Source organism: Lineus longissimus, chromosome 3 (genome assembly GCF_910592395.1).
Source record: "Lineus longissimus chromosome 3, tnLinLong1.2, whole genome shotgun sequence".
NCBI lineage: Eukaryota > Metazoa > Nemertea > Pilidiophora > Heteronemertea > Lineidae > Lineus > Lineus longissimus.
Window position 1 is genome coordinate 23,085,079 of NC_088310.1, and position 22,244 is coordinate 23,107,322.

At 41.3% G+C, this 22,244-nt stretch overlaps 1 protein-coding gene across 1 annotated transcript; it reads right to left on the bottom strand.

Moving 5' to 3' along the window:
- Window positions 1–1,251: 1,251 nt before the first annotated feature.
- On the bottom strand, window positions 1,252–21,757 carry LOC135484266 (chromatin-remodeling ATPase INO80-like). The gene is made up of 33 exons (XM_064765580.1): window positions 21,610–21,757; window positions 20,543–20,720; window positions 20,180–20,286; window positions 19,922–19,989; window positions 19,436–19,567; window positions 18,967–19,137; window positions 18,560–18,682; window positions 18,084–18,341; window positions 17,658–17,856; window positions 17,353–17,420; window positions 17,178–17,238; window positions 16,758–16,837; window positions 16,374–16,487; window positions 16,135–16,230; window positions 15,714–15,916; window positions 15,314–15,398; window positions 15,032–15,149; window positions 14,749–14,834; window positions 14,360–14,530; window positions 14,004–14,103; window positions 13,637–13,744; window positions 13,253–13,427; window positions 12,686–12,959; window positions 12,242–12,412; window positions 11,710–11,935; window positions 6,422–6,549; window positions 6,013–6,180; window positions 4,089–4,350; window positions 3,633–3,721; window positions 3,353–3,472; window positions 2,998–3,097; window positions 2,366–2,551; window positions 1,252–2,248 (listed from the first exon to the last, which is right to left on the bottom strand). Exons 2-33 carry the CDS (start codon window positions 20,707–20,709, stop codon window positions 2,172–2,174), a joined length of 4,491 nt encoding a protein of 1,496 aa, XP_064621650.1. The 5' UTR covers window positions 20,710–20,720; window positions 21,610–21,757; the 3' UTR covers window positions 1,252–2,171.
- Window positions 21,758–22,244: the final 487 nt, after the last annotated feature.

Sequence of the window (22,244 nt, forward strand, 5' to 3'; positions counted from 1 at the left end):
GCTCCTTGGGGTCAGGAATGTTAGCCATGCATTGAGAAGTTATTTTGGTCAGAATTTTGTTTGAAGTTCAACTTGTCTAAATTTTTTTTTCTGGAAAAATACCACTCAAATTTGATGTTAGAGACTGACCTTTCAAAAGCATTCCGAACTTCCAGTATATCCTCTCCGCCGTAATACTTGCAAATATGCCTCTGATATATATTGCATTATTCAGTCCAAAGGCAAAGCAATGTCATAACATTGAGGGTCAAGAAAGTACTTTCCTTCGGAAATCAGCCTGGCCTGGGAAGTCATGATAAACATACAGACTTCTCATTATCCTTGAATTGCTTGGTCAGACGATTGTATTCATGGGAAATTTTAGTAAGAAAAACATTTATGGTGATGTAATGAAAACCAGGAGAGGTCTCTGCATTTGAAAATCTGGTGGGAAATATGATCAGGGTCGACTCCATTCTACCAAGATATTGTTCTGTGGGAAACATTTGACCATCAACATCAGATAGCTTTCAAGTGTGAGGTAAGATAACAAACTAAAATGTCTGAATCAACCTATGATCCAATGAGTTGTTTAAATTCAAAATTGTCTCAAATGCCAGTTTCTCGAACTAATAAACCCACGTGCTGCAGGTTTAAACTCCTCATTTCTCTGGGCTACTATGGCAACTCCTCCAACATCTGGCTGTTAGTGGTGTCTCCTCGGGCAAGACGCTTAAGGAAACTAACAGGTTCTTCCTGTTGCACAATCAGTTGAAGCAAAACGGTGCCCACGTTACGTAAACAGTACAAGACCATGCAATGGCAACCGCAATGAATAGCAGAATGTCTCGGAGGACAAAGAGGAGTGTGGCACAGAGCCCCTAGACAATTGGGGTCACGTGTTACGTTGGCGACATGAATGAATTACCAGTAAGGCACTGATTTCTCATAAGATCGGAGGAGTTGGTGTAGCATTTGGTCCCTGGAGCCCGCAGTCAGGACATCTGCAGAGTTGGTTATGGTCTTCTCGTTTTGTTTCCTTTATTAGCTTAATGTCGCCGTTACACAACGACCCATTATAAAGTGTTTATCTCATTATGGGTGAATTAAACAAGATTCTATCGAACAAGTTCTCACAAGGATCAATGTTAACCGTTACATAAGCCTCTAGAGTGGGAAAACCTGACTTGTGTGGGAATATTCAAATTTAACCAGTTACTGGTAGCCTTTGGGTGGCTTTCAAACCCATTTGGAACAAAACAAAGAAATACATTTTTCTACAAAACATAGTTTTATTGAGCTTATTTTCTCACACTGATTAAGCACCATATCTGGTTTAAATTTTCTTCAATTACCAATACAGAGAAGAATATTTATTCGAACACACATTAACCACTCTTTTTTCATTACGGAGTTTCCAAGAGCTGGTGTTCCTGAATCATATAATTGTGTGACTGCACTATGTTTTTACATGGTATATAATCCACAACTCAGTGGAGGGAACACCAGGCTTGGAAAACACCAACAGATTTTACACTGATCACCAATCAGACCAATTTGATAACAACACCCCTGACTGACCAATACCAAATAAACAAAGGTTCTTGCAACTTTCAGCAGTGCTCTGCAAAAGTTCACCACAACATAATATTCAGACTTCTCTTCAAAAAGGAAAAGTCTTTAAAACATTATTTTCCATGGAAAACCTTGTGCCTCGTCTGGTAAACTTTGAATAATCTCATGCTTTTATCAAATTTCATGCAGATATATCATGGTAAACAATATTTGCTTGTCAGTAACCTTCTGATGATGAGATAAGACAGCAACTGGTATAAATTGGACATTATCACAACAAACTACATATACTTTACCAACACTTTTAACAAATGCATAGACATTCAAAATTATACAAGGTCAAATTTGAAAAACTAAAGCTCTGAAGTTTTGATTAAAAACATAACAAAAGTGAAATTCAAAATGAAAAATGTCATCCTGACTGAGCACTAGAATTGAATAGATTCTTGTTAAGAGTACTTTGGTGCTGTAGTGCATGCCAAATTGATCACAGCTATCATAATCTAGAAAGGTTTTTCTCTCACTTAGTATGCTTCATTAATGGATACAACTGCAGGAGAGGCCGAGAGGTACTGATCATTGAGTCTAAGTAGTCTCGGAAAATCAATCCTATTCAATCATGATGGTTTGGAGCCTCTTCCTGATCCAGGTGGATGTGACATTGTCCCTCTCGACGAACCTGCACCTCCACGACCTGAAAAACGATCAAAATTTATGTTTAAACATATTGAAACAGAAAGTTTCGAAAACAACTTCAGATGCTCAAAAGATGAAATTCTCACACTAATCCTATTCCAATCCTTACAAATACCTTTGAAATTATACCCATAAGCTGCATATGCTGCTTTCATGCCTGCCTGTGCACCAGCGATTTCAGCGGCCGATATTGCTTTTTTCACACTGCCCCGTCCCCTTGGTCTCTTGCCCAGTCCTGAGCCTTTTGGGCGGCCGCGGCCACGTCCGGTACCTCGCTTTGATGTTGACGAGGATGAGGCAACTGTAAAATAAAATAAAAGGATATGTCAAGATAGGCTGTCCAGGAATGCCCCATTCTTCCGGATATAGCTAGCGCTGTAACTCATGAGAGTCTTGTCACCCCTTCTCACTTGCTGGCACATGTACTGACAACTGATAGAACAGGCTGGTTTGTCAGCCTCGTACCAGGGCACATATCTCGTGACCTTTGGCAAGTCAATTTCCTTCAATTGCTTCGTCCATTGAATGAGCTAACTTTCATTGCACCTGGAACCCACAATGTATGCCAGGACAAGCGGACGACCCCATCCAGGTAAATAAATAACGAGTATTTGGAGGGAGGACTCGTTTATCTAGAAAATGGGAGTCACAACACTGATATCACCTACTGGTGCCTAATGGCAGTGGCAGGCAAAGCAATGCTTACAACAGCCAATGCAGAAAAGGTTATCACTAAACATTTCTCACCCGAGGGGAACGTGTTTGCATCATCAACAATAACCAGGCCATCATTACTGTCATCATTCATTACATTGAGATTGCTGATCGATTCACTGACATTTGACATCTAAAACAGAAGGGAATAGACTTTTACACATTTTCTGCAAAACTCTGGCACAGACTCAGTTAATATTTCTGACTGAGAACTCAGGTTCTCTGAAATTCACTGTAAATTTTGAAAATACTGGAGACCAATAAGGACATGGCGATGCACGAGATAATGAAAGCCTCCCGGTTTTTCTCACGAACAAACATGATAATAATGTATCTATTACAAGTCGAAACGTCAGCAGAAACTGAGGCTAACAATTACCACACTTACCACACTAAGGGGGCTGGCAGCACCAGACATGGAGTCGCTGACCAGGGAATCAAGATCAGGACCTGCAGTCGTCACATGTATCTCTTCAATCTTCTTCTTCCTACCAGGTTGGCCTTTCTTCTGCAAACAAAGATACACGCTGAAGTTTAATAATGGAACTATATGGTAAACACAACAACCTGTGTCCAGTGTAGAATTACAACAGTATTAATCCTGTCAACTCTTGTTGTGAACATATGAAGTCTAGTCTTTATAAAAAAGTATGGCTTTGCACACTCACCATTTCAGCATATTTCTCTCTCTTCCTCTTCCTATCTTTCTCCTTAACAGTCTCCTCTTTACCTTTCTTCTCCTCCTGTTGAAGCAGCACTGCAGGAACAGACCAAGGAATAGATATAAAGGTATCATTGTATATCTTAACTACAGCTTGCAATCCTACTTCTACACCAATTGGCCTGACTACAATCCATTTCTTTGGCCTTTGTGCTCAGGCATAGGTTTCTATCAAAAGTTCTTCACTCTAAACATGTCTTTAGATGAAATGTAAATTCAGATTCCTGGTACCAATTACAATGTAGAGTCTGGTATCTGGCATATGGCAACTCAAACCCTTCCGCATCTTAAGCCAAAGGGAAAGTCACTGGTCTACAATTGGTGCCAAAACAGCGAGGTGTCTCAGTCATTTTCATTTTTATATCAAGAGAATCTGAATATCTTGAGTAATCAACAAACTTACATTTACTTTCCATTTCATCATCATCAAGCAGTAAGGACACCACTTCCTTTGGTTTGAGGATGTCGGGCCGGAATGCCCCACCACTGATCACCATTCTCTGTATCTCACTTTTCTCCTTTGCCCGCTGTAGTATCCTCTCCTCAATTGTTCCCTTACATATCAGGCGGTAGACGGTGACCTGTTTGGTCTGACCCAGGCGATGAGCGCGATCCATGGCCTGTTGGTCAACTGTCGGATTCCAATCACTGTCGTAGAAGATCACCTGAAAGTGAAGACAAAATGCATATTTCAGTTGAAGTAGTGCTCAAATCTTTCCTAACTCAAGATCTGTAGCAGAGATAAAATAGACAGGCTGACAGATGTAACCCAAGAGACATATGCTACGATAAATTTGGACCCAATTACACAATATTTCCTAATGAATCTCAAGCAATTATCGCATCACCGCTCAAAACCCATATTGATCTTCACCAAAATAACCCACCACTAATTTGAAAATTCAGTCTATCACAGAGGATGTTACGTCTAAATTCAACAGACAATCATTTCCTTCCTGTAAATTACGATCAGAATGTGACGCAAGAGATCCCCCATACCCACCCACAGACCATGTGGAACAAAGGACAGAATACTCCCTTAGGGTCTTGCAACATGCCAGAGACCCACAGGGCTTCATTCTAAAACCCTTGGAGCAGTTTTCAAAACCTTAAAAGTTGACCCCATGCCCAATTGTGGCAAGTCACACCCCTTTTATTCATGAATTTAGACCTGGTACAGCACAACCTGTCAACAGCTGAATTCGTTAATTAAAAGACAAAGTCCTGAATTTATAGCATTTTGATGAAGAAACTGACTGAGTATACATCTGACCGGGGAAATAAAGAATTGTGAGTAGAAACACTACCCCCTATTCAATAGTTCTAGTTCAAAACTGTGAGCAGGCCAACAGGTTCTGCCACGCTTTGAACTTGGACCAATTGCTAAATTCAGGGGCCTCATACCAGTACAGATGAATCTTCTTGCATAAGACAACGCCTTTCCTAAATCTGAAATTCACGGACTACAAAAATGTATCAAGACAGACTCAGACTGTTCAGTTCATTGACAATATTCCAAATTAGAATATAATTTGACCCTGCCAATTCGAATAAACATGAAGCTGCTTAGAGCCCCGCTTTCAAAAGGCCCCCTCCTTTGTGCGGGTAGAGTCTGCTCCCTGCTCCTCCCACAAACCCTACAATTGGCCCTAACATCATTGTGTTGTATATCAGATTAAATTCCCCCACAATTTCCAAAATGAAATTGTTACACAATTTTCAGTGATTTCTAACCAGCATAGGTAAACACAGACGTAACAGGCAGCACGCTGAAACGTGACTCCTCGGCGGGAAGCCATTTCAGGTAACGCGTCATACGTTTATAACTTTTAATGGAAAGTTGACGATATCAAAGGATTTGAATAAACCACGACTGTCCATTTGGTAACCTGGATAATTTGATATCCATCATCTGCCAGCTGCCCTGCCCACCAAAAGCTGGATTTCACTGCCAACCAGACTGCTTTAGAAGACTTAATCACAGGGTGAGGAAGGGATAAAAGAAATTACGAAATATGCTAGGTTTAAGGGGTCAAAGGAGGGCCGTAAGTTCTGATTACAAGATCCCAATCAAATGGTCAGGTTATCTCAATACCAGACTTCAAAGCGGTTGGATTACATAAAAATCTGAACTATGAAATAGTTAGGTACTTTTGATAAATGCCTGTGCCACTAGAATTAATCAGCATAAGACGTTATCATCAAGTTGCTATAAAGTCAGGTTTGTAGGATTCCTGTCAATATCATGTTTCGAATGGATAAGGCAATATTCTTCTTCACGTTTTTGTCGAATTTTTAGGAGCCCGCCAATGAAGGCCAAAACTTACTGTATCAGCAGCTGTCAAGTTGATGCCAAGTCCACCAGCTCTTGTACTCAACAAGAAGACAAAGATATCGGAGCGATTTTGGAAGTCCGCCACCATGTCTCGCCGATCAGAGATCTTGGAGGAGCCGTCTAACCGCATGTACGTGTGTTTGCGGTGCCACATGTATTCCTGAAATCAAAAGAATTAAGATGAAATCAATGCATTACTTTCAATATTCGTCCAGAATTTTCAATATTCCTCCTACGTTGGCTGAAGTTGATGATGCTTTCCGCTTGACTGATGAAGAAAGTCCTGATGAACTAGAGGTCGACTATGGGTTGGGCAATCAAATATCATTATCCTGTCTCAAACTAACATTTCCATGTAAATCAACATTTGAAAAATAATTCTTGCTAATTTCACACCGTACCTCAAGTATGTCAATCATCCTGGTCATCTGCGAATAAATCAGAACCCTGTGTCCCTCCTTCTTCAGGCGTCCTAGTAACGTGTCGAGTAGATACAACTTGCCAGCATCGGTGACCAACGTCTCTTTATCTGCAAGATCACAAAAAAGGCCCCACATAAGAAAAAAGAAATTATAGAGTAAATGTGCATAAAATCTGAAGGATGAAACCGACTCATGCCTTAAAAATCACACCGTTTCCCAATTCGGTTCTAGAATCTGTTTTGTCACTTGTGCACTCATGATATTTTCCAATTTATAATTCAACAGCCCATGAGGGTACCTAGCAGATAGAATTCCACATGATACAAATCTGCCTTCCATAAAATTTTAAGCTGCTTCTAAACTAATCAAACCCCCAGAATAATAAATTCATCACAATTTAATTTGATAGGAGATTTGAATGTGAGCAGACGTGTGTCTCCTGTCGTCTGCTCATAACTTCTGCATGATTATATAATCTATTGTCATATCCACATGAAACATCAAACCAGTCTAATTTTAAAACAGCAACAATGATGGTGATTCGTGATGCTGCATTTTATGTGTTGCCCCTTGCTAAACAACTTCACGTTCCAGACATGATTTATTTCATTTTTAGAGGCTGGCTGAAAATACAAAGACCTCACATCTAATGGTGATTGAGCAGAGCGCATACACTTAGCAACAATTCTAAACTAATGCAGTCTGAACATTACTTTTAGATGTTAGTACATGTACCTGTCTCGTGACCAATTAGTTGAGGAGACAGCCCCAACCCGCCCTGCCCCCAACCGCCACTGCTCAATCAAAAATGGAGTTCATCAGAAAGGGGATCAGCAGTGAATACCCAACTCTATTTGGCCTCAGATCAGACATCACCACAGACACGATAGATGAGTATCTCTTCCCATCGATCCACAAAGGGGACAAATTCTGACAGCCCAACGTCAACTCAGTGGAAAATGCTATCAAAATAAGATGGGCAGTTGACAAATGTATTCCTGGACAGGAACTCTCAAAGGCATCCACCCACTCCAAATTACAACCACCACAAACTTTGCAGAATAACGCCACAAGTGCATAAATATAGCACCCTTCTTAACATTCTACAACCATTTTCACCGCCAACCGCACAAAGACTATGCAGCCACAATGCGGAAGTAATGGGCGTTATCTGTGCTCAATGGCAACCGAAAATATTATCCTAGCTAATATGGCGAAATCTCTTGGAGATATAAAGCCGCCTTGACAGATAGAGCGTGGCCATTCTACGAGTGCCAATGCTCCAGAGATAATGATGACCACTTCAGAGCGACTGGCTGAACAACTTTTGGTGGAAGTCCAACAACCAGAAGAACGGCTTTGTCAGCGTTACTGCATTGCAAACAAAAGTCTGACCATCAACGCAACAAATGGAGTCATTGTCAATGAGAAATCTCCTTCACACTTTACTAAGCGAAGCAATGAAATTCGCTCTCATTCAGCAGGAAATGCATATTGTCAGAAAGCCGCTGGATGGCCGACTTATCCTTCGTTAGCAGTGAATGGGCGGTCAGGGTGAAAATTGTGATCAAGTTTTGACAAATCAAGCAGATGGCCACATGCAGGAGATTCCTGCCCAGGAAAACTCCACGCTCTCATTAGCTCAGGTTCACCAGGCTAAGAAGATTTGAGGATGGAAAATTAAGCAGCCATTATTTTACTGTTTTAATTTGCGGTCAATTTTAATACGGACTGTCAAAGCCTTAGCAGTGCCAATCTACTCAGTGCTGCCACTGGGTGATATTAAGCAGGAAAACTTCTCAATAAATACCAAATACCAACCAAGTCTCACTAGGGGTTTCACTGGCATTTTTCAACCTTTTATGCTGCTCGCCTGGGATCTTTCCATCATGTCCATAGAGTTCAGAAGGAAAGAATAATGGCATTGGCAGCTTACGAAAAATAACTTATCTTTCCCAAAACTTCCAGTAATACTTTTTGCATTGAAATTGAATTAAATGAATTCTATTAAAGGCTAATCATCATTTTTTAGTTCTTTCAAGAACTGATCAGCATTCCTTGCATGGGGATAACTTGTCTTAAGTACATAGGGCCGAATTCATAAAGGGCGTTTAAGGGTTAGACGTGTGTAACTTCTCCTAAATCAGTTTCAGGGCCTATTCATATTCTGTGAAAATTTATATGAAGGACCTGAATCTCTCCATTCAGTAGTTAAACGCTGTTTAAGCTAAACGCCCTTTACGAATTTGGCCCTTATTATTTAGTAACACAAATAATATTCACACTGGTATGAATCTTGAGACACTTTGTTCAGTCATGGTCAGTTAAACAGGTGTCAGCTCCCCCTGACCATAACAACATGAACAACGGAAGTCACACAAAAGCATTAGAAACTTTCTACCAATTGGCATTATTTGTAAAATGGGCAGATGGTTATTAACATGGTTAAGGACGAGAGGAGGCATCTTGGTCTTTTCCGCTTGCTTAACCTGTCCACATACCAACACACTAGTTGAACCAATTATGGCATCGAGCATCTGGTAAAGCCATGGTTGCTCTTTGATTTAAGCCAACTGCAGGTGGAATATCACCCGTCTTATTGACTTTGAATTCAAAGACGATTGGAAGATATTCAAGAAAATCTCAGACAATTGGATTGAAGGAAAGTGTAGCTTATTTCATGGGCTATTTGAGACTTGCCTTCAGGGTGGCAGATGCCCCAGTGACACTGTTGACATGGATGTTGACTTGTGTCCAAGTAAGGTATTGACAGCCAAAGGTGCACATCAAGATCAATCTGGAGTTAGCCTGACCAAACATCTGACATACCAGATCATCTCAAAAGGAGCAACTAGGGATGGCCCGCACAACCAGCGCATCAAACATGTCCAAAATAACCCAAAAATGCGTTTTATTTCCACATCCCTGTGTATTTTGGGGATTAATGTCACATTCCGAGAGTCCATTCACAAGACCTGCGAACAATATTGTGACCAACGGCAATAAAACACGAGGTGTCATCAAGTCTCATTTTAGGACTCTGTCTCAAAAAGGTGATATTCAAAATTTCGAGGTATTTTTAGCAAAGGTCACATACCACTACAGACATGACAGAGGAACTTGCAGTGCATGCAATTTTTGGTGAAGTTCTTTTTGAGACCTGTAGCTTTTCTCGTTTTTTGATGATGTTTTATCACAGGAAGGATGAGAATAAATCCATCACATTGTAATTTATCACTTCCGCCACCAATCTATCACCCTACGGACCAAATTAGTAAAAATTTATAAAAATATCATCTCAAGAGTCAAGTCATTAAAACTTGCCCAAGGATATCTCATCATCCCGTAAATTTTTCTACAAATTCCTCAAATAAACCTGAACTGCTCTGCTTAGAGCTAGTGACCTAGACGTTGTGGTCAACCATCTGTCAGGAGCACCCTATTCAGTCTCATCTTCAACTGGTGTCGACTATTTTTAGCTCGGACTGTCCTAAATACCATCAGTGTTGGCTTTAGACAGGAGCGCAGATTTTCCAACCGGGCAGACAACATGAGACATTGTCACAACAAATAGACCATGGCCAAGCCACCCATCTGCCAAAGTTTCCTGAAATACGACACCACATGACTACTGAGAAGCAAGTTAATGAAAGAGACTCGGCAGGTAACTGCCCTGGTAACATGACATCTCCTGCACAGATTCCAAATCTGATGGATATCAATGTCACCAACCAATAAGCCTGAAAGGTTTTGAAGACAGTACATCAAAACTGGGCTAAACTGTTGAAAATTACGGCTATGATTTAACCATATGACCGTACCTCAGTAAAAATGGTCATTTTTCTACAGCTCAGCATACAATTTAGTCGTTGCGACCTGCATCGGCAGCCATCTTCTCACCTCGACCATCATGTTGTCATGACTCCAAGTCCAATGCTGCCAAAGAAGTGCCAATAGGCCACACAGGTAGTAGGCCAAATGTGGAATAAAGTCACCATGTTGACCAACTTGCAAATCTTACTTCATCGTGGTGCCACCAGAACATTTGTAATTACGGTCGTTCTCCATATTTTGATAGTAAACTTGAAGCAACACATGTCTGACATGGTGAGAACATGAACCCTGAGGACAAATTGACTTTACAAGTGGTAAGCCATGTCAGACATTAGATTGAGTCCATGCATGTCCCTTGGGTATTTCTCTTAACACCAAGAACAGGAGCGAGGTTTAGGTATAATCGGACAAGATTTCATAGAACAATGGAAATGGGCATTTCGGTGCGGACTGTGAGAGGAAATAACTGCTACAGGGGGCTCCAAGTCCAAGGGCAACGCTTTTCTGGACTACATTATAGATAGCCAGGAAGGATTTAAAATCAAGCCAACATGTTCAATGATCTATTATCAACAATTATAGCAAACACCTTCCAGTCAGTCTGTCCATCACTCATCAGTTTCAGAGCAAGCCTACATATGTAGTTTTAAAATTGGGAATATTCATCAGACGCTCTAGCATTTCTTCTTGAAACAGTCAGAGACTTAAAACAATAAAAGACAGAGATGATGAGTGATACATGTACACAGTAGAGCTGCCCACTTCTGAACATCACTGACACTCTGTAAAGATATCAGGCACGAGCAACAATCGAACATGAGGCCACATCATCAGAAAGGACATCACCCGCATTGAGAATCGGTGTTTTTCGAATTATCAAGAGGTAATAAAACTTGAAAGGCGCCCAATTCGGCCCATAGACCCTGTTCAAATTTGCTAATGCCACCTTTTTGAACTGAATGACGGAATGAACACCAAGTCGACAGATGAATGCCCTGACTCCAGCTGCCAATACAAGCAGATATTACATAATCTTGTGCAACCCTCACCCTGGCCACCAATGCAAAAGAGATAATGTCCAAATTAAGATGACCTGAGGGCTCTATCATTCACACCACTGAGAATGGCCAAGAGCACTTCCTTATCAAAATTACAATTGCTGTGTTATTCCAAATAACACAGCAGAGGTCAGATTGTGAAACAACTGGCGATCTTTTGGCTATAGATGGAGACACCAGACGGTATTGGATGCATTTTAAGATAATTGATCTGTCAGAGGGTGTTCCCACATGAAAATCTCATTAGGAGGTGGTTTGATTCAGTTATTCCGATCGAAACCCATATAACCTCAAAAGTTGACAAACCTCCGAGGGCTATGGCGTCTTTTTTTATATCAAGTATGTTTACTACGAAAGAAGATAAACAAGACTTACTGGGAACAAATACGCTGGAGTAGCCATGTCTGGGCTGAATACAGTTGAGTCCCCCTATTGGTGATGGGCTGAAGTAATATCCACGATAATGGTGAGCAAGGGAAAGTTCAGGTGATCCGTAGAGAAGGGTGTTCCTGGCATCCTGTGTCCCGCACAGCTGTTCCTTCAAGCGAACATACTCAGCACTTCGGTCGGGGCAGAAGTTAACTCTGCCTTTGGAATACACCTGCAAAAGTGAAGAGATGAAAATGAAGAAACTAGAATTTGTATCCACTGTGAGCATTCAAATCTTATGGCAAATATGGTGGTAAAAAGGACTTTTAACGCAGTATGTCAAAGTGAAGAGGCTGCTTGTACATGATCAGAGTTGTAGTTGTTGGTACAATGAAGCAAAAAAGACCCTGGCATCACCGGTAAGAAGCACATCGCAGATTTGAAACTAGGTCCTCAGATGTTACAGTGACACCTACTGATTTTATTTAGAAAACAGAGAACAATGTCATTAGACCTTGCAAAGATTTCATTTGCGTACCTTAGGTATATTGTAATAGAGCAATGGGGGCATTTCAGTCGGTTGGCACTCGAAGACTCGGGATGGCCGAGGCACATGCTTGTGGATCACAGGTTCTTCTGGGACTAGACTGAGAGGGAGAGGGAGTTTTTCTTGATGTTTGTCTTGATGGTGGTGGTGATGATGAGATTTCTGAAAAACACAGTGAAATAACTTCATATTAAGCAAAGCACTATCAACACACTACAAACTGCTGGAATGTATATATCAGGGTCATGGTAACGTAGTGATTCGAGAACCAGACTCCTGAATGAGATCATGAGTTCGGATCCCTTCCAAGCTTCTCTGTTCTGACTCAGTGGAAAGAAATTTAATCTGAGCGGTACGGATGAGACAAACAAGGTCTGACAGCATTCTAAATCCAGAAAAGGACAAATTTGAAAAGATTTTATCAAAGTAACAAACCTTTGTTGGTGAGTGAGGCGGCTTACTGGGAGATGTGGACACCTTCACAGGACTAGATCCCCCAGCCACAACTGAGGCTGTCAAAAGATTCCTCCACCTTATCTTCCGATGAGACACCGTCTCTGCAATGCTGTGTATCGTGTGGTCCTGGTGGGTGTAGACGCTACTCTCTGGGCTCGTGAAGACCATCTGATGAAGATTAGGACTGGCTGCGATGTTTGATACCGATGTAGTTGAGATTGGTTCCAATAGGAACTCTTTGTTCCGCAGATACCTGTTTATGTACAGAAACAGAATTAAAATAGAACACAAGTGGGGAGCCTGGAGTTTCTTAAAGACACATACAAGAACTAATTAATTCTATTTTAAGACATTTTTAAGACAACATGACCTCACGCAGATGTATTTTGAGGAGACTCTACTTTAATTCCATTGTAGTTATACCCCTCCGACAAATGTAATGGGACGGCCTTGTCTTTATTGTGTTGTAAGCCTGTGTAGAAAATGGATGCTTTGAACAAGAAGACTGCAAACCAATGATGACACACTTCAAAATGTTCTCCTCACCTTCGAGCATTTTCCTTCTGCCAGTGAATCTGATGGTGTATCGTAAACGATGTCTTCCACCACATGCAAATAGCCAACCACCTGAAGTACAGTCCTGCAATCATCTCCTTATACATCTCCATAGGAGACATGTCGATAAATCTCAGGAACGAGAAACAACTCTTCACCTCTTTGTCTGAAAGTACAAAATTTCAATTTTAATGGCTTTTTCGATAGGTCTGATTCCAGAGTAGGTCACTCACAGACAGTCTAGGTCATATTGTAGACTTAATCGCCGCTGAACACGGACAATCACTTCTTCAGTTACGACTGCTCCAAAAGGTTTTTTAACTAAGTCTCAGGCCACTGCTTCACATTACGTAGATGCGATGAAGCTACACTCACCTTTCGACTCCCGAGGGAAGAGTGAATGGTGTACATGATCTGGGTTGAATATATACAACAAGTTGTAGAGAAGCTTATCTCGACTTGGCAGTGATGTGTTGAGCATGCCTACGAAAGTAAATGAAAAAAGATTGTCACTTGTAACTTCACAAGATAGCACACACAGGAGCAGTTTCAACCATTTTTTATTCTTCTATGAATTCAGTTCACTTATTTTATGCTTATTTTTAGTATCAAAAGTGGACAGTTGGAGCCAGAGAGCCCAGTCCAGCTCAGGGTAGAGGAATCCTTTCCAAAGGCCTAACCGTCAAAGATGGAGTCCATGCACAGCAGATGTACAATGCAATCATGCAACAAAGTGACTCACCATCCCTAAATATCAGCTTTGGTATCTCGAACGGTTCGATTTTCATGGCGAATCCTGACCTTGTCTCCCTTCTCTCAAACAGTTCTGGATGATTACACACCTGCAGCGCAGAAGATAATGTAGAAGATATCAAAATACGCTAGTATTTTAGTAGTTAGGTGTCTTTTTGATAGTACAAGAGGATGCCAGAATCCAATATGTAGACAAGACAGCTCCGCTATGAGATTCCGATCATACACCATGAATTTGTGGCAAATAGAGCAGGTGTATTTGAACTCGTGAGTGCAACTCTTGACATTTGAAAATTATTTCTGTTGGAGTTGGCAGGGTGCTTTACATTGAGAATTGCTAATTACCTTTCTGAATTGCATGACTAGATTCATTAGACTGCTTGTAGTTGACTGAGCCTGTGATGCACTGTTGGCCGTAGCCGACTGAAGCAGATCTTCAATGGAGATCTTATTCTTTATGGCCTGGTAGAGCAGACGTTGTCTTGTTGTCAAAGGGCAAGAAACAAGAATCTCAATCTGGAAGAAAATTTTCAAGAATTAATACGGCACACCAGGAATTCAGTGGACATGTCCTAACTAATATTAACAAGATCCAATTCTGTGCTGATCTTGAGGAAAAGAAGACTTGTAAACCAAGAACACTTCACAGATTGACAATATTATCATTGTAATCATTTTTCACCTAAGAGACGATATTACATCCTTTATTAAGAATCCTCTGATGATAACCTCACCTTATCAGACAACTCATTCTCCACATCTTTTTTGATCCTCCGCAACATGAACGGCTTCAGAATCATATGCAATCGGGACAGTTGATCTGGAATATGAAAGTCAACTTGAAAAGCTTTGCATTGTCGGGACCTGGTGACTTGGCATTTGATTCCAGCCCATGCAAATCCCCCAGCCTTTAACTGCACCAACTCTCTGTTTATGAGACCAGGATTTTCTATCATTATCACCCCATATCATAGCCCATAAAGAAGATCATACTTATGCTGCAGTAACTTTGCTTACCTTGGTCGATTCCAGACTGCTTTTCTGCATGACTCTCAATATCTTTAGAGAACCACTCATTAAACTCATCGTGGGAATCGAACAGAGTGGGCATGATGAAATGCAGCAGAGCCCATAACTGGAAATAGAGGAGAGAAAAAATGAAAAACAGGAACTCAATGGGGCCACTGTTCCAAGCTGTCAGTTGCATCACAGAAATTATTTTTAGGAATAATTGGGAATCGGCATACAGTATTATATTTGGCAGTGGAGTTAACACATCCCGATTTATAACTGACCTACCTCAGCCATGCTGTTCTGAATAGGAGTACCAGTCAGCAGTAAACGATTTCTACAGTTGAACCCAAGAAGGATCTTCCACCGGATACTGAAATTATCAAGGCAGAACCATGACTCTACAATTCACTCAGTGAGAAAACAGTCGGTCACTTAAAAACTTCTTTTTTTAAGTTCTTCAGGTTTGTTATGATGTTAAGCAATTCAGAATTGCTTCCTTCAAGTGTAGTATTAACTACTTTCATGTGTACAACTGTTTGTTGCAGAAAGTGGATAGGCCTTCATTGTGATGAACAGCAAATGGTGACCCAAAGATGCTTTTATGATTTGGAACTTTAGTGAGTCACAACCTTTCATCTCAACATTCCCTCACTACTCCTACGAGCACGTCAACAACTCATTTTACCTTGCACTGCTTTTGATTGCCTGAGCCTCGTCAAGAATCATGTAATGCCAGTTGATTTTCTGGAAGTACTTGACATCTTGGATAATCAGCTGATAACTCGTGATTACAATATGAAAGGAAGCACCCTGGCTATGGATGTTCGATGAATTCCAAAATTTGCGCAGGATTTTTCGGTCCTGCGTGTTGCCCCAGTATGGAACACACTGAAAAGAGAAGACATCCAAGAAATAACTTCTGAATGCGCACAAAGCCACCGACCAAAATTGACGATTTGCCACTTTTACAAAATATTGACATTGTGACTGCATGAGGATTTCAGCATCAGAATCACTGTTCTATCATACTCAAAGATATCTTCTAAGGGATCCGCTAGGCATCTGTTCCAAGACCTGCTAACCAATATCATAACCGGATTACTTACTTTGAATTTTGGCACAAATCTTGAGCACTCCTGTTGCCAGTTATGGAGGGTGGATGCGGGGGCAACAACCAGGAAGGGTCCCCAAATATTGCTGGACTGCAAGAAGAAATGCCAAGTTCAATAAACTTTTATGATACTGTTCATTGCAACATCTGAATGAGGTGAATCGTATTAAAGGGGTGTTCCTCGACAAGTTTTTGAATAAGAGTTATGATATACAGGGATTCACATGTCCTTACCTCTGCCAGATGAGCCAGGAAGGCCATGCTCTGAACAGTTTTACCAAGTCCCATCTCATCAGCTAGGATTCCATTGATGCCTTGGTTGTACAGGTTTGCCAGCCAGTTCATACCCTGAAAAATGAAGATATTTTATAAGGGCCAGTGGAAGTGATCATAATCTAAAACATCAGCATTTAAAACGGTCAGAGAAGGAGAGCAAACCCAAAAGCGCACCTCATCGGAGCTCCACTGAAAGGTTTCATGATAGACCGGGGTTATAAGTGTAAAGCCTGATGACAACCTGCACCGTAGTTAATATCAGATACCAACTTAACTTAGCACCTGTACAGACATGTAGCAGAAGTCTATTATTCAAGCGGTCCTATTTTTACATTGACGTACCTTCAGCTGATAACCCTTCAATACTCCTTCAAATATACTCGGCTGTGGTCTATCTGCATCAGTACTCACAAAGGTATCAACTGAAAATGCAAAAATTCATTCAAAATCGAGCAAACCTCAGATGTATCATGGTTTGGCACAGGAAGAGCAGAATGCAAGTCTCTCCATGATGTCAGCAATACAGGTTGTGTCCCTTTGGACTCGCTATCAGTCTGCACCTGCCTTCAACAGTACCCTCATGCTCAACCACCCACCAACTGCACAATTAGTGCCAGTCATTTGCCTGATGTTCAATTTTAGATGTTGAAAAAAGTTAGGATGCCGTGTTTGGTCTACATGTATAGACAATGCTGGTATTTGCTACAAGACAACATGAATGATGACAGTGACGATAGACAGTGCACAGCTCATTTTACTTACATCCACTTGAACCTGACCTGCGTTGATGCCCCACACCAACAGTATTGTCAAACAACTGTGTCTGAAAGAGAGAATGAAGGATTTCTAAGACTGACATGAATGCTGAAGTCAACTACCTAGAACTTTCAAAGACGAACTCACACGTATTATCCAACCAATTTGATAAGATACCTACCTTAGCAGTATGTTTGTCATAGGCATCCTGTGCATTCTTTATGGCAAGCTCCTTCATACGGTCACTATCTGCAACACAAATGGACATGAAGTATTAGTCTGCTATTGGGAATGTGCTGAACTTCTCCTCAACACATTTATTGTCAAGAGTGCTCATAACCTTCTCGGAAGAAGACAAGAGCATGTGCAATTCAAAGTTAAACATGTACTGCAAAGAAAAGTCTGTCTGTTGAGGAAGAATCTGAGGAACAATTGGCAAACATTCAAAGCAACAGATAACTATTTAAAACAGAGGCACCAACTCACCATAATCATCAATGATTTGATCCATTAAGACGCCACCATCAACCTCCAATTGTTTCTTTCCAGCGCTCTCATCCTCGAGTCTGCTCAAGATTCGATTGCGATCTTCATCAGACTCCCCCGTCAGTTTCCTCGCCATGAAATGAGCATACAGCTCAGTTTGTGAGATCAGGAAGTTTAGTTTTCTTTGTTGTCTCTTGGCCTAAAAGAATAGCGCTCACTAGATGACATAACAATTTCAACATGTGCTGAAAGGGGAGCACTTACATGTAGGGTTATTAAGTAATAGTTGCCATTAAGCCCATACTAAATCCATTGATGCCAAATACCACTAAATTGCACCACACTTTGGCAAGGAACTTCTGATGGAAACTGACTGATAAAACTTCTGGCAGCACACAAAACTTCTGGAGCACAAAGTTGGTTTACCTCCATTAATTCCACGTCCATCTTTCTTTGTTCTTGAGCTTCTCTCTCTGCCCTCTTCCTATGTTCTTTCTCCACCTTCTCAAATCTCTTCCAATACGTCATCATCTCCCGAGAAAGTCTTCTTGCTCGCAGCACCGCCTCTTTCATGGTCTTCTGCGACTGAAGAGCAGACCGTCTGGCTTCTTTCTGACACTGCTGTGCAACCTTCTTCAGGTTACCGAGCATTTCTTTACGGCCATTAGCCTTGCGTTTTTGTTCCTACAGGAAGAAGAACAAGAAAACTGCTGATACTCATCCTATCCCATTCACAAGCGTCATTCACAGCGCTCAATAATTACCAACTTGGTGTTATCACTTTATATTTGAGTCGGCCCAAAACAGTAACCAGCCATGACTTATCATTGCACCGACAGCCAGAAGATAATTTTATCCAAATCTTTTGTCTGTCATCACTACTAACTAATTTCAAGACACACCTTTGATACTTCCTTCTTACAGATCGAGAGCCAAATCTTTCTCTGTTTGACAGCTGCTTGTTCCGGAGTCAGCTTCTTCTGTTTGCCATGTTTACCACCACGTGAGAACTTGGAGGGGAGAATCTGAAACACAGATATGAAAAGTTTAGTTCAGAAAATACATTTGTAGTGTTGCTGATTTATACCTCGCGTTGTACAATAGATTTTGTAGAAAATAAGGCAATGACAGAACAGAGATCGCTTGGTTGGTAACCCAAAAAGCTTCCACACCATATCTCAATGAATCAGCGATTGCAAATGTTTGGAGAACCAAATTGTTCAGATTGAATTTGACTGAGACACAACAGCGGAAATTTTGAGTAGAGGGATTGGCTAGGTGACCTGTCCAGATTCATAACAATGTTTACCTCTCCGTCTTCTCCATATTTTTCCTTCTTGAGTTTCTTCAACTTGGCTTTCATCTTTCTTTCCAGCCTCTTCTGCTCCTTCTTCTTGGGACCGACCAGCAACTTCTGATGCTCCGGGAACTTGTCATAATTGGACAACATCCCACTGCTGTAGTACTGGTACTGGCCATGCTAAAAATGACAAGTTAATTGGTCATGATTTTAACTGACATATTCCTTGCTGAGGAAGTACCATTAAAACGAGTCTTGTAAATTTATGCTGGGATAGTTGCCAACACCCACCTGGGTGTACTGTAAAGGAGGCTTGCATTTGTGTCCAACAGTTGGACCGAATCAAAAACAAGTATGACATCAGTTCACGGTGAACGGAATAGTCTTTTAGAACTAGTTTCTTTCCTAGTTGACAAATATGCCGAGGACAAAGTCTTTTGCTACAAATTGTCATTAAGACAAGTAGATTTATACAAACCTCTTTATTTTTATAGAAGTCTGCTTGGCACATGCGTTGGTACTTATGGAACTTGAGCATTTCGCGGAGCTGCTCATGGGGCACTGGAGCATCCTCATCATCATCTGAGGAGCTGTCACTCAGCAGTATGTTCTGAAAAATAGACATGACTTTACAAATCTCTGACTGGAGGAACAAGAAGAAAGTGAAGTAAGGTACACCAAAAAAAATAGTCCTTCCGTTTTGTCACAGTGCCTTAGGACTTTAATACGAGTTTTTTCCTTCACAAGGGCATAACAGCAGCTTTTTCTTCATTAATTTTCATTTCAACTTGGTCCTTTTTCCAAAAATATGCGGTGCTCTCTTGAAACAAACCGTTAGCACTGTGTGAGAGTTGGTGTCATTTACAGACACTGTCATGCTCTAGATAGTATGAACCTCAGATATAACAATACATTTACTAGAGCAGCACAAATCTTTACAAGCAAATCTTTGCTTAAAGCCTACCTTGAGCCATCGTCGGTTCTTTTTCACCTTGCTAAAGTTGTACAGTCTTGTTTTGTCAGCCTTCCGCTCTGAAATAGGCAAACATTGGTAATGTATTCAGAAGTCATGTAGGAATTGTGGTTGAATCTTTATAACTGAGTATTAAAAACAATATTAGGCATACTTGGGCGAACTTAAAAGTGGACAAATCTTGTGAAGTGAGACAGTGATACAATAAGCAATGTCAAGCTTAACAACGCCGGTTTCTGAAACACCCACCTGCTTTTGTAGTAACGATGCCGTTGATTATCTTCACTCCCTCTGCCTCAGTGTCGGAGCCTTGGTTGTTGTCAGTGTCTGCATCTGTGGTGGACTCTTCAATATCCCTGTAATGTAGAGGAACAATATCAGATCTTTATTTTGCAATTATGAATCTCTCGAATTACACAAAGTTACAATTTTTTTCGATATCAAGGGTTAGAACACACTTTTTTGAGACACCATTTGTCAAATTTTGCACACACAATATTATGTCCTTTTTTGCCATGACTACTCCCTGCCCTTTTCAGCAGCAATGCCAAAGGTGAAAATGCCCTTGCCTTTTTCAAATACTGGCAGGATGCATTGGTCAACTATTCTTACCCGAATGCCAAAGGAACTTTGAGAAGATTATCAACATAACCAAGAAGGGGTTCCAGTCGGAGGGCATGCTCTATCCTCTGAACATGAAGAGGTGCCGATATCTCTCTCCCGTCAATGGGGCCCACAATGGGGTCATCCCCCAAGGTCAGGTCAGTGCCAGAAGCCATGGTAAAACCAGCTGAAATAAGTAGAAAAAAGATGGGCTACTTACATGTAACCTCAATAGTCAATTGCAATCTCAATGGCTCAACTACAAGGTCAGACATAAGATTCACTGTCCAATACGACACTTGAGAAGTTGGCCCAGAAGGGGCGACGGCCGGTTTAGAAAATGGGAGACTGCTAAAATGTGGAATAGGGAATGATTGCAATTTGCATGCTCGCTTTGCCAGTTGGTAGGCTAAGAGTAAGACTAAGAGCGGTATTCATGAGTGACGTCTTTTTCGATTCTTACAAATGACATTGACATTGCACCGTGTGGACTTGGTAGATTTGATGTTGGACCTTCCCGACGTTACCGGTAGGCGGTAATACGGTGTGCCAGCACGGGAGGCTCATCCTGGCCCTGGAGCTGGGTTACGAAGACGACGACCCTACGAATACGATGTCTCATGATCTGTATCTTCACTCCGCTCTCAACCGATATCCAATCAGCTGATCATAGGCCTGCATGTCATGCAACAATCAATAGGGGGCCTATAAATGCACGCAGCACACGAAATACCAAATTACCATTCACTTGCTTTTTACATGAAAATGCACTGCATTCAAGTGCATGATAGTCCTAGGCCTACGGAAGCTAACTTTAATTTCGGGGAGTTATTTTCTTTCAGTTCACCCTCTATATCAGGTCATTCATAGACATTGGGTAGCAAAACACATTCATGACATGCATGAGGTCTTCCTCTAACGACATAGGCTTCCATAATCAAAAGGGAGAGCCAACAATCTAGATGTAATGATGTTGAAAACGGTTCGGAAAAACCGGCTTAGAAGGGCCAAAATTTTCATCGTCCCGACGGTGGTGGGTGGGGAAAATGGGTGGGTTAGTTTTAGTACAAGTGTACCTGAACGGGCACTTTACTGCCTGAAGATGCGGTATCATATGCTCTGAACACAACTGAATTTTTGGAACCAAGATGGCGATTATTGAGCCGATCCGCAATGCGGCTGCCTACATCGAACAAATCGTGGTTCATGACTTTCCTGCTCCAATGCAGGGGGTCCCCGCCATTACCGACGCAAAGAATATTTTGGCGCCAAATTCGAAGTTGAGAAAAAGTTCTGTTTCCGTATCCGGTGATCGTTAAACGCGTAGCGCGCACTTGGCGGAGCCAGAATTTGTGTCACTGCTAAAAGACACATGGAGACAGCCATTTCCCAGCCCAATAAGGCATTATATAGCCTCGATCCACTACGCTGTATGATACATCAAAATTGGAGTTTACCATGCTCACCATGGTGAATGCAGAATTTACCATGCTCACCATGGTAAAAATATTTCACCGTCCCGAAATTCACCATGGCGAAGTGCTGTCAGTTTACCATGGTGAATTGTGGATTTACCATGGTGAAATTGAGACACATTTTTCCTATGGGTCTAGCCAGTAGGCTGGTTGACTCCAAGGGCAGTCCATTGCGGGCATTGTGTCAACCTAATTTTCTACTTGATATCATGTAACATGTCTATGAAAATCACAAC

Excerpts from the sequence above, each read along its gene's own strand:
- LOC135484266 (XM_064765580.1), bottom strand. The coding sequence starts at position 20,709 with ATGGCTTCTGGCACTGACCTGACCTTGGGGGATGACCCCATTGTGGGC. Across the intron at positions 6,181-6,421 it reads GGATGATTGACATACTTGAG|GAATACATGTGGCACCGCAA; the intron begins GTACGGTGTGAA and ends TTTTGATTTCAG. Across the intron at positions 2,249-2,365 it reads TTATGGGTATAATTTCAAAG|GTCGTGGAGGTGCAGGTTCG; the intron begins GTATTTGTAAGG and ends ATCGTTTTTCAG.